Genomic DNA, 12,289 nt, shown 5'->3' on the forward strand with positions numbered 1-12,289 from the left:
CTGCTTAGTTTGCTCGGAGGTGGTTATGTCGAGTTTGGCACAGGGTTGCACGTTCATTATGGTTTTCATGGCTATTGCCAACACGAAATGAGAATTTCAGATGTACATAACGCGCAAAATTTAAAATTTTTGTATATGACAACACCGAATTTGCTGCAGTTTGACCAAACAAAATTAGTTTGCTGTGAGAGTCGCCAAACTCGCTCTCTCCGAGTTTGCTGCAACAACAATTGCACGCAGTTTGCCAAACAAAATTTCTGCATAACATCGACCTTAGTCTCCTGCTGTGCTATTGCGTCCATCCGATTGTCGCAATATTCGGTCGCCATTCATTTCGAATTTTCTCATATTTTTCCTTTCTGTTCGATTTCAGCAACTGAGTTCATTTAATTTTGTTTTGTTTATATTTTTAGCCAAAAATCTGCATTGCCGCTGTTCTCATCCTCTCTGCTTCTGTGTTGTGTGCGATTTATCTTCTCACTCATAGGTACTTTGTGTGTGTGGTGCGCTGCTGAGCAGATGGCAATTTTGCTGGTTCATCTTCGGCGCCTCATTCTTTTGATGAGCATCGTCTACTTGAGCGGCGCGGTGATGCGACGCCTGCTGAGCGAATCGCGGCACATCCACTTGCAACACATCAATGGCAAAACGTTTGCCGCCCGGCATCTTCACTTCCAGGCGTGGGCCTATATTTACACCGTCTACGCCTATGTGGTCTTGGTTAACTATGTGAGTGTGAGGCGACTCACCAACATGTTGGAATTCTTTCTCACCTGATTAAAGTTAATCAAGTGCAGCGGATTTTGGAGGGAGTTGTAAATTTTAGTGGACTATTTTGTAGAGATGAGTATTTGTATTTGAACGAAATGAAACTAAATAAAATTGAGGGAAATGAAATTAAATTACATTAAATTAAATTAAATGTCCCTGATGGAATATATATAAACGAGATTCATAAATACAAAAATTAATTAATGAAAATATGTATCAATTCAATTCTATAATTCTCTTCGTTTATATGTCCAAGATCTTTTTATCAGTTCAAAAAAAATTAATCAAAATTAAAATATTTGCCACAAATACTTAAATTTGATAGGTAAATACCGGCATTTAAATATTGCGATGAATTGTAGCCCCACTTCTTAGTAAAAGTTCCCTAGCTCTGTAAGTAATTTATAAAATTCTAAAAATGTTTAAACTTTAAACAAAAATCACACGCCTCTGGTACTAGCAAAGGCATAATTGGCAAATGTCCGACTAGTTTCTCTTTCCTTAGCTAATAACACAATTTATTGGACTGCAACGTTTTGGATGTGATTAGCCTCGTCATTCGTTCCGTCTATGACGCTGAGTGGCTTTTCCACAAAACAACTGCTAAGTTTTTGCTCTCGTCTGCTGTTAACAGCGCCATCTTGCCGCAAAGAAGAGCCGCATTTGGGTTTGTGTAGTGACTAAAAAGCTTTCGCAGTGAGTACGCTTATTCAAATTTTCATTAACCCTACAACAGGCCTTGAGTATGCAACAGCATGGTGCGGAAATATTTTTCATTCGCTTCTTTCCCTTTATTTATTTTATCAGAAACTATTAGCTTAGTTTGTGTGAAGCACTTACCCTGGTATTCAGTCTCATTTGAGACCAGCTATACCCGTAGGGAAGAGTCACAAAAAGTTCAACAAAAATGTGTGGTGAAGACAAACGCAAATAGGCAACGGATAGCATTTATGTATGTATGCCTTTTGCCCGCAGTGCTCCAAAATTGGAAATGGCCGAATGGTCAAAGCATTAAGCTGCCGCTGAAGAGACCCGGGTTCAGGTTCTCCTCGGGCGCAGAGGTTTTTTTTATTTTTTATTTCGTTTTTTTTTCTTTTTTTTTGTTAGTTTTATTTTTTTTTTATATTTATTTTTTTGCTAACACGTTTTATGATAGTAAAGCATTTTGGTTTATTTCCTAATGAAATTGTTGCTGAACAAATAATTATTCGCTTCATTTTCAATTATCTTTTCCTCCTTTTTTTTTTGTGGCCAGCTCAGAGCCAGCTGACTAATTAGTGACTTTATTTTACTCTAGAATACCAAATAGTCTCAAAATCCATATTCACCACCAAAAGGCACTAATAGTGACTCGAGACTGCTTACTGAATCCCAGGGTTAGCCAACATAATTATGCTTTCAGTATAGACTGACCAGCATATAAAAAACATACTCAATCAAAAAATAAAACCTCTCACAGTAGGCATATGGGCGGTGTATTAGTATATATACACGAATCGATGGAATATACAATAGACTTACACACACTTTTAATATAAATGTCTGGTGTTTATTATTAAAAATTAAAAATATATTTCCCCAATATCAATATGCTGTACCATTCACCTAGCTCGAGTGATGCAGATGCTATTGCATACCTACCCGAAATCTTAAATAATAATTGTTTAACACAATCATAGTCTTTATTGGTGATTTTGATATAAATTTATACAAAACAACGACCTGCAGTAAACATCTAGTGGACTTATTTCAATCTATTGCAATGCATCAAAACATAGATTTTTATACAAGAAAAGGTGATCACACTGTAACAATGATTGATCTCTTATTTACGAACAGCGAATCCATTTCTTGTGAAAAATTTTAAGAACATCGAATTACTGATCATGAAACTATATATTTTAAAATCAAGTTGGAAAAGATATTTCAGATGAGAGCTAGAAAAACTATAACTTCTTGGGAATACTATGCTAGTGATAGTCTTGTTAACATATTAAGACAATTTAACTTTTGTAATTTCGAGAACCATAGTATTGACAATAAGGTTACGTTCTTAGGTAACATCATAGCAAATGCAATGAACACTCTATTGTATTCGAAAGAAATCAGCGAGAAACTGATGAATAAGTGGTACGATTTTGAGTTATATCTAACCTCAACAAACATAAATTGAGTCTGTACAACATGGCTTTACAAAGAAGGGACTGTAATGACGTTTAGAAGATAACAAAATTATTATCCCACAGCAATCTGGTTTCCGTAAAAGACATTCCTGTGAAAGTGCTTTAGATTTGCTTATTGCTAATTGGAAAGTAGACTTGAGTAGAAACAAACATATTGTAGCTGTTTTCCTAGATTTGAAACGTGCTTTTGTGACAATTGACCAAAAGCTGTTACTAAAGTAGTTGTTTAGTTGTATAGGTACCGCTGGTACAGAACTAAGATGGATTGAGGATTTTATTACGATTTATTGCTTTGATATGAAGATGATTGGAAGTCAGCAACATTGTCAGTCACTAATATTGGGGGGGTCCATATAAGCTTTTACTTTGTACATACATATTTTAGTTTAGGCTATAAGTCATACATAGATTTTAAGGAATATGTATAAGCTAAGCTTAATAAAGCTGTAAGAAATAAATAAATATGTATGTTTACTATACATATGTACATATCTATCTATACTAATTATATAAGGAGAAGTCCCTTTTTTTTGTAACAGGTAATCTCGCGAACGGCTGGTCCGATTTTCATGAAATTTTGTATACAAATAGCTTTCGGTAACCACCATGTTTTAGGCTAAAAAAATTTTACTTTTCTTCGGGTAGGTGGACCAGGGACCGGTCTATTCGAAAAAATCTTACTATAGTCCGATGTGCTTAAAATTTAGTACGTAAGTAGCTTTTTAGCATATATAAGCATATATGATCCATTTTGTCCGAGAAGTGGACCAGGGACCGATCTGTTCGAAGAAATCGTATTTATGGTCAAAATTCAGTACGTCGGTAGCTTTTTGCCTGGATAAGCTTATAGATTCCTGTTTTCCAATTTTCATGCAATTTCGAATATAAATAGCTTTAAGTAACGACCATATCAAGGGGCATATTCGTCACTAGGCAAGATTTTTTTGCGACAATCTGAAACAACGGATACTGTCAAAATATAATTATAATATATAATATATCTCAACTAATATTTATTTAGAAAGCCGTTTGTTAGTTTTCGCAAGGCTCGAGAGCGGCTGAACCGATTTTTTTGAAACTGCCACCTGCCGCACGTTCCCAAGGATGGTTTTAGGCTGAAAAAAATCTATATGTAAAGGGGGCGTGGCACTTCCCATACTAACCGAATTTCTCATGCTACATATCTCTGAAAGTGTGCATGGTAGAGTTTTGGAACTTGGTATGGAGATATACGAAATCAATCGCATACCCTTGGAGAAAAATTTTAGCTATTGTAAAAAGGGGTGTGACATCTCCCATACAAACCGAATTTTTCATACTGCTTATCTCTGGAAATTTTTTGGTAGAGTTCTAGAGTTTTGTATGGAGATGTACGAAATAAATCGCATACTCTTGGAGAAAAATTGGAACTATTGGAAAAGGGGGCGTGGCATCTTCCATACAAACCGAATTTTTCATACTGCCTATCTTTGGAAGTGTTCTTGGTAGAGTTCTGGAACTTGGTATGGAGATATACGAAATCAATCGCATACTCATGAAGAAAGAGGGCAGCTCTTGGAAAGGGGGGCGTGGCACCTCCCATATAAATCGAATTTTTATACTGCATATCTCTGAAAGTATTCATGGTACAGTACTGGAACTTCGTATGGAGATATGTATATAGTTGAAATCAAGCCTATACTCATAGAGAAAATTTGGGCTATTTGAAAAGGGGTGTGAGGCCTACAAACGTACCGACCTTTAGCTATCTTTGAATGAATTTTTTTATTCTTCTGTAGGTGTGTTTGTGAGTGAAATCCTCCTAAATGGTTGTACGGATTTTAACGAAACTTTTTGTGTATTTGAGTGGGTCTCTGGATGGTTTAGTTTCACAATTTAATCCGACAGTTGGCGCTGTAGTTGAGTTATTACTAAAAATCTTATTTATGATCCGATTTGGCTAATGTTTTAAATATGTATGCAATACTATTGCAAAAACGTGCTGCCAAGTGGTGCTGAAGTCGAGCTATTACTAAAAATAGCCAAGTGAGAAAAGGGGCCGTGAAGGTCAGATTAAATCGACCTGTTGCACCATTGAGTATATCGACGGTCCTGCGTTGCAATTGGCCCAATGGATGTGATTTTCCAATATTATTATGCGTTCAAACTTTTAAGGTATTTCGTCTGAAATAAGTATATGTATATTGCATTTCTGTAGAACAATGATTCGCACCCATTTTGAAATTGCCACCTACTATACTGTAAAGCTTCTAGGACATTCACTATAGAACCGGGTCATTGTTGCCGCCAGGGAGTGAAGAGGAAAAAATTTATTTCGCTTTGCGAATAACCGTGCTATGAAATGCCGCACAACTGGAGAATTTCAAGAACGGATATAACACTTTCCTTAGGTTATTTAAAGCGGCAAATGACCACCAAACCTTAATCTTAGCAGACAAATGTGCCAATGAAAATCGTAAACGTGAATTGTTGGTGAAAATGTTGGACCAAAAAGTTTCAATAAAATATATAAAAATTTTGGGCGGGACGAAGTTCGCCGGGTCTGCTAGTATTTAATATATGTTGTTATTTGGGAAAAAATGTAAGCTTTTTAATACCAATTGACAATTTTTTAATGCTGATAAATTATTTGCACACCTCATTTGCTTGCCAATACACTCGCATACATATTTTGCGCACAAACTTAAATTATTAATTAATTATTTGCAATAACATGAACGGTGCTGGCGGTGTATGAAGAATGCTCAGACACGAACGAACGCACGGCCGTCATAATCCAAATATATTGCGATGATTAATAATTGAAAATGGGCAAACAAACAGAAAGTTATTTTATTTATACACTCAAGCAAATGTGTACTGTATGTATGAGAATTTATATAGGAAAAATATTGAAGGTATTTTAGTCTACAAGTCAGTGTGACTTAATTTTTTCAAAACATTTCATTCTACGATAAATAAAACGTGCGATTTCGACCGAGGCTACAAGTAAATTCCTGTGTTTCATGACACATTAAATGAAATTGACTTATGACGAATGATGCTCAAGGAAGATATTTTTATATTTATTGTTTTGTAACTAAATAAAATGGGAGTATTTAATTCACTTAAAACGAGGAAATCAGGATTTATAGAAGAGAAGCGGGAAGAATATTTCTTCCAAGTGACATACACACATATATATCATATACATACATATGTATGCGTGTGTGTGTGTATGTGTAAACCGCAGAGGTCGAAAATAACCCTCTCCTCTATGAAAGTGGACTATATCAAAATTTTCGTAACTTCTTCGGGATTTTCGGAATCTTCGAGACTACTTTGGGTTCTCAGGACTATATCGGGATCTTCGGAAGTATGGCCCCAAAGATGCCGATTTAGTCCCGAGAAACCCGAAAATCCCAAAGTGGTCTCGAAAAACGCGAAATATTCCAAATATCTCCAAGTATTCCCGAAGATTCCGAAAATCCCGAATAGTCTCGAAATAGTCCCAAAAGTCCCTATATAATGCCGAGTGTCCCGAAAATCCCGAAATAGTACAAAAATCCCGAAGTAGTCGTGAAGACTCCAAAAATCTCGATGAAGTCTCGAAATCCCGAATGAGTTCCGAGAATCCCGAAAATCCCAAAGTGCTTTAATTAATTTTTTGGCTGAAACTAACTCAAAATACATATGCTAAATTATAATAGCCCCTATACCATTATTGAATTCTGCTATATTGGTATATATGTATGTACGAAAAAATGCTTAATATAATAAAACAAAATTAAAAAGTAGCTTATTTTTCAGTGTATGATATTATGAATGTGCACCCTTTCTTCTTTGTCATAAATGTTCGCACATTTATGTGTGTATGTATATGTCGTGCAAAAAAATGCCTAACGCTTTACTTCCATTTATATTTTTCTGTCTTTCAATAACCCACAAATTAGGACACTTAAATATAAAAGTCCTTGCCAAAGTGTCTTTGCCTAAGGGAAATTTAAGCGGTTGATAAATAACCCACAGCTTAAAACACAAAAAGAATCGCACAGAGGGATTTAGCACGGTGAGAAACACATTTTGCTTGGGAGATTTGTGTTTGTGTCTGTGATAAACACCATAAAAAATAAGTGGAGAGGGTTATTTTCGATCTCTGGTAAATCGTTACTACTTTTCATCACTGCCGGAAGGCAAAATATCCTTACCACCTTACCTTGTAGCACAAACTCTATTGAATTCGATTCTGATTACCTAATCAAATGTTATATCGAAATATGCGCACACACATACATTCATACACACATTATATATTATATTTTTAAAATGTGCACTCTGATATCATCTACATACATACATAGGTATTTTGGCTAACATTCGCCGGTGCTGAAGAAATTTTTCGTTACAAAAATCTCAACCAAGAAAAATTTATTTTCCAATTCAGTTTTTCAGCATTATTCGCATCAACTTTTATTAAGGTGCAAAGAGATATATTAAAATTATAAGCAACACATGTGTATATGCATACCTACATACGTACATATGTATGTGTGTATTTTTTCCAAGTGTTTAGTGTTGCCAGATTTGAGGGAATTGAGGGATGCGGTCTCGCATCTTTTGAGACAGAATAAAGCCTAACACAAGCGATTCACTCAAAATCTCGGGATTTCCTTTACCAAATAGTATATTTTTTTACTGAAAGTGATGTATTAGACGAGTTCCGATTCAGCTTGTGGAAGCAATCTGCTAAAATGAAGTGGCATCTCTTTTCTGCAAACATTTTTATGACTGCACATGTATATACAAATATACATTCTTATAAATACATACATACATACATATATCGTAGCAGTGAAATTCATAAAATCCGTGGATCCGACAACTGAAAACATCTTTGCTACGAACTGTTGTCATGGTTGCCTTGCTTGTTAGCGCACTCAATGTGGATGTAGGTGTATCACTTAGGTTAATTTCCAACATATTTTTAGAAATGGAATTTTCGAAATGTTATTTTTCTCGCTTCAAATGCTGAGCACTCAAAGATGCAACAACTACGAATGGCAGAAATTAAAAAAAAAAATTATACATATAATATACAAACACATATTTATTTAAGCGAACACTCATACGATTAAGGATAAAAAAAATCCGTAAGAAATTAGAATCGAAATATATATTAAGTCCTAAATACCGAAACTACTTCTCAGGAATAACCAAATTACATAAAGACTATAAACCTAATAAAAATATTGTCTTTCTTTCTCTTTAAAGAGAAAAAATAAGGAATCAAAAAGCACATGTCGCACAAATTTTACGAAAGTGTATTGACTCAAGATTTGTAATTTTTTATATCGACTGGTCTATTCTGCGCTAGTCAAAAAAAAATTGGGTAGCCAGTAAATAAAATTGAAACAGGAACTGGTAAATATGTCTGCATTAGACGAAATTCTGGTATATGAACCCTGCCAGCTCTTCGTCTCCAGATTTGAGTGTCGGCTCTAGCGGTTTTGTTGTTTTCAAGCTGCATTATAGCGGTTCCCATCTCGTCTTGGCCGAGAGGATGAAAGTCAAGTGTAAAGAATGTCTGAACACAGAGAACTGGGTTTCTGAACCCTACGTAAAACAGTTTTTTTTAAGTAAGACATCGCCCAAAAATTTCTTCCTAGTTCTTCTTCCAGTTCTTGTAATATTCAGTAAATGTAAAGGCAGTTTTGAAACCTCACTCGTGGGCCACTCAAATAAGTAATCTAACAATGATTGAGTTTTTGCTAAAAATCGGAAATTTTTTTAAGTCTAGTATATTTTTTTCTTTCTGATTGCGAAGAAAGTTTTAGGAACGTATTTTTATCAAAAAAATAAATAAAATGAATAAACAAAATGTATTTCCAAAAAATGTTGGGCCATTTCCATGCAAATATAAACGTTTTTTTTTGTGTGAAAGCGGTACTAAATATACAAAAATAATGTCAAATTCGGATTTAGAAAGGCTGAAAAATCGGCATACATGGAAAGACGGATGTACAATACCCTGTGGAAAAAATCTCTAGTTTTGAACTGGTGCGCTTCTAGTACATTTAGACCCAGTGCTGTATCGCGATAAATCTCTTTTGCATGCAAACAACTGGTGAATTTCACATGGTGATGTCCTNCCCCCCCCCCCTGCATCCCGTTTTCGATAGTTCCGAACAAGTCCTAAATTCTATTCCGAACCAGTTCTAAAATCGACAGACGAAAGAAAAAGTGTATCATGATCTTTCAATCTTTTTGGTTCGTCCGTATGTCCGATTTTAAATTATTTTCTAAGAAATGTGTTTGCAATTTGAAATTAAACTTGTTTGAATGATTGTAAGAAATGTACGTTTACATATCTTTGGCTATAGCTGAGTTTACAAAGGTGCTTGCTGTTATTGGGTAGATTGCAGACGTTCCCAAAATGTTAAAATGTTAAGCAAATTCTTGTTTTGTATTATCAAGCTATGAGAAGCATCTGCGAAGTGCAGAATGAAATCGCATTTGAACGAAATACCCCCGCTGCATTCCTTTTTCGATAGTTCCAAGCCAGTTCTAAATTAGTCACCTTAGATATAGATTTCTAATGGAAAAAGTGAAATGAAATAGTTTTTTTTTAAAGGCACCACATTTCGCCGATTTTGGACTGGTGGGGAATTAGTTACTATCGGCCTGGTTCATCTTTGGCGATAAAGATCTATTACGGAACAAGAAATTTGATTCACTTGTCCGCGGTTTTCCTGTATATGACCCAAATGCCTTAAAATAAATTTTAGTAGCAAAAATTTATAATTTCATTAAAAACTGCTTATTCATTTTATAAATAAAATAAAATTTAAAAGTGCATTTTTATTTTCTTATTTTAGTAACAAAAAGGTAACTTTAATATACATGTTTTGCCAATGGGGTGAAATAACCCCTATCCGTCTCTTTAGGTAGTTGTACTATTTATTTAAGTTTGAAACACATCAACAAAATAGGAATGCTTTTAATTAAAATTTTATGCGTTTTGAACAAAAATACCGAAATACTAATTTAAAAAACTAACTGGCAATCAAGTATGAAAATGGGTGAGATGACCCCTGTCCGTCTTTGCAGTGTTAAATCAATTTGTAGGTAAATATTTTAACATATGTACCAGGTAATAAGTTAACAGTAAAAATATATATTATTAAAACGAGCTTTCTAAGTATGAACTAAATCGGACCATAAATACGAGTTTTCCAAATGTCCCGACTCCTGCGCCGCCTAGCGGATTATTTCATATTGCATTGCCATCGGGTTATGGGGAAAGTTTGAAGTCTCAAATCTCAAGCTCATCGGGAAGTTGGTAAAATATACATACATTGCAAAATTCCAGGACATAAATACATACATATGTATATATGTATGTTTAAGTGAAGTTAAATAAAAGCTTGTAAAAATCAAAGTATTAATTTCCTCTTAAAAAATTATTGACCCACATAAATATGAAAGCATGAAAACTTCTTATACACAACTTACATATACATGCATATATGTATGGTTATTTGTAAAATCGTTATTTTGAATGTATAATCGTATATGTTAAAGAAGTTGTTTTGATACGTTTTTTTTTTTTTCAAAATCATGACCAAGAAACTTACATATCGAGGGCTTATTTTCAATACCCTCTATCTGCAATTTTCACAAAAACTACTTTGTGATATTAGAACCCATCTGGGACTTACCTGTCATCACTGATGTTAATTCTGACTTTGCAATTCAATATTAAAATTTCATGTTTGTGAAAAGTCCAGATAGAGGGTATTGAATATATGTCCTCGATATCTTTTATTCATCCAAAATATACATTAAAGCGGTCATGTATGTATGAACATATCGACAGTTCCAAACCATACCATGCTAAGTCACCTTAGACTTAGTCCGACTTAGCATAGTATGGTTTGGAGACGTCGATATGCACTTATGTATGTAGTAAATGTACGGTGACCATATTAATAGTGTATAATAATAATAACATTTTTCTTTAGCGTCTACACGTTTTTCTAAGTGTTTGGCCCAGCTTCTCCTCCAAGTGGTGGTGTCCGTTTTGATGTTGTCACACCAATATAGGGAACTACAGTTTTGCGCCGCCGCGCATTCCATTTTTTATAAATGGAATTTATAAACGATACATATTTTGTTCCACTGAGCTCATGGTAATCGGTACAGCTATACAAATTACACAACATAGAAGAATAGGTAGCGGTCATTTCCGCATTTTTATTTTATAAGTCCACTTTTTTTTAATTGTTAGTTCAAGGTTTTTAGTTAAAAGGTATATAGGTTAACTTGCAGTCGGCTGTTTAGTGTTTTCGAGGGCATCTGCTAGTCGGAGAGAGGCTCTTTTCCAATTAGGGATCTGACATTTCAAGCGCATATCCTTTAGTCATAGTCAAATTTAAAAACATGCTTAGCTGATTCCACCAGAGGTTTAGTATTCTTTTTCACTGGAACTGGCGTGTTTCAAACCCAGCGTGCAGCTCGATCTTGGGACATAAGCTTTTCTGTGCTTTTGAAAACAATAAATTTTACTCAAAGTATCTTTATTGTCATAGAAAAATATATACATAAATATTTGAAATATTTCTTCGTTTATTTTCATTCTATTTCATAAGAGACATTTTAATTGTTGACATTATTTTTTTTTCAAAATTAACCCTTACAAAAAACCTGGACCTCAATTAAAGGACAGTAAGAGAAATAAAATACAAAGGGCTTCCATAGAAAAAGAAAATTGTAAAGGAACGGGGGTAAAATAAAGGAGCATCCTTCAAAATAAACACGGATGGTCACTTATTTCTATTTACTACTATACATACTAACGTGATTACGAAAGTATGCAAATAAGGATGTATCTATCAGGTCTATTTTTAAAAAGTTATTAATTTTATTTCATTTATTTATGAGAGGTTTTTTTTTATTTTTAGTCTACGAAAAATATTGTCAGCATCACCTTCGTCATCATCATCATTATCTCATTTCTAAAATTTTACTTCATCCTCATGCTAATAATACCCAGTGGGAAAATGTAATGCAAAGTAATCGAAAAAATAATCAGTAAAACATTAGAACGCTGATTACATAGCTAGCAGTAATATTATCGAGAACTCTTAAGAAATACATTATATTATTTATCACGCATGTAGATGCACTACTTTTCCGACTGGGATCCACTCGCCGCTAGTAATAATCAGCTTTAAGGTAGAAAACAAATTTCTAAACCCACGGAAAGACGTAAAATCTGTCCATAATTTGATGAGTAAGCGCTTAAACTGCCGTGGTCGAGCGGTTAGAGGTGCGCCCTTGCACTCGGTAGGTGCATG

At 34.5% G+C, this 12,289-nt stretch overlaps 1 protein-coding gene across 1 annotated transcript; it reads left to right on the forward strand.

Annotated features, from left to right (window-relative positions):
- Positions 1-436: 436 nt before the first annotated feature.
- LOC108376226 (uncharacterized) lies at positions 437-861 on the forward strand. Its single transcript, XM_017632414.1, has one exon. It carries the CDS (start codon positions 520-522, stop codon positions 775-777), a length of 258 nt encoding a protein of 85 aa, XP_017487903.1. The 5' UTR covers positions 437-519; the 3' UTR covers positions 778-861.
- The last annotated feature ends 11,428 nt before the right edge of the window (positions 862-12,289 follow it).

The sequence above is a fragment of the Rhagoletis zephyria genome, unplaced genomic scaffold (assembly GCF_001687245.7).
Source record: "Rhagoletis zephyria isolate East Lansing unplaced genomic scaffold, Rhagoletis_zephyria_1.1 Rzeph_scaffold_10089, whole genome shotgun sequence".
NCBI lineage: Eukaryota > Metazoa > Arthropoda > Insecta > Diptera > Tephritidae > Rhagoletis > Rhagoletis zephyria.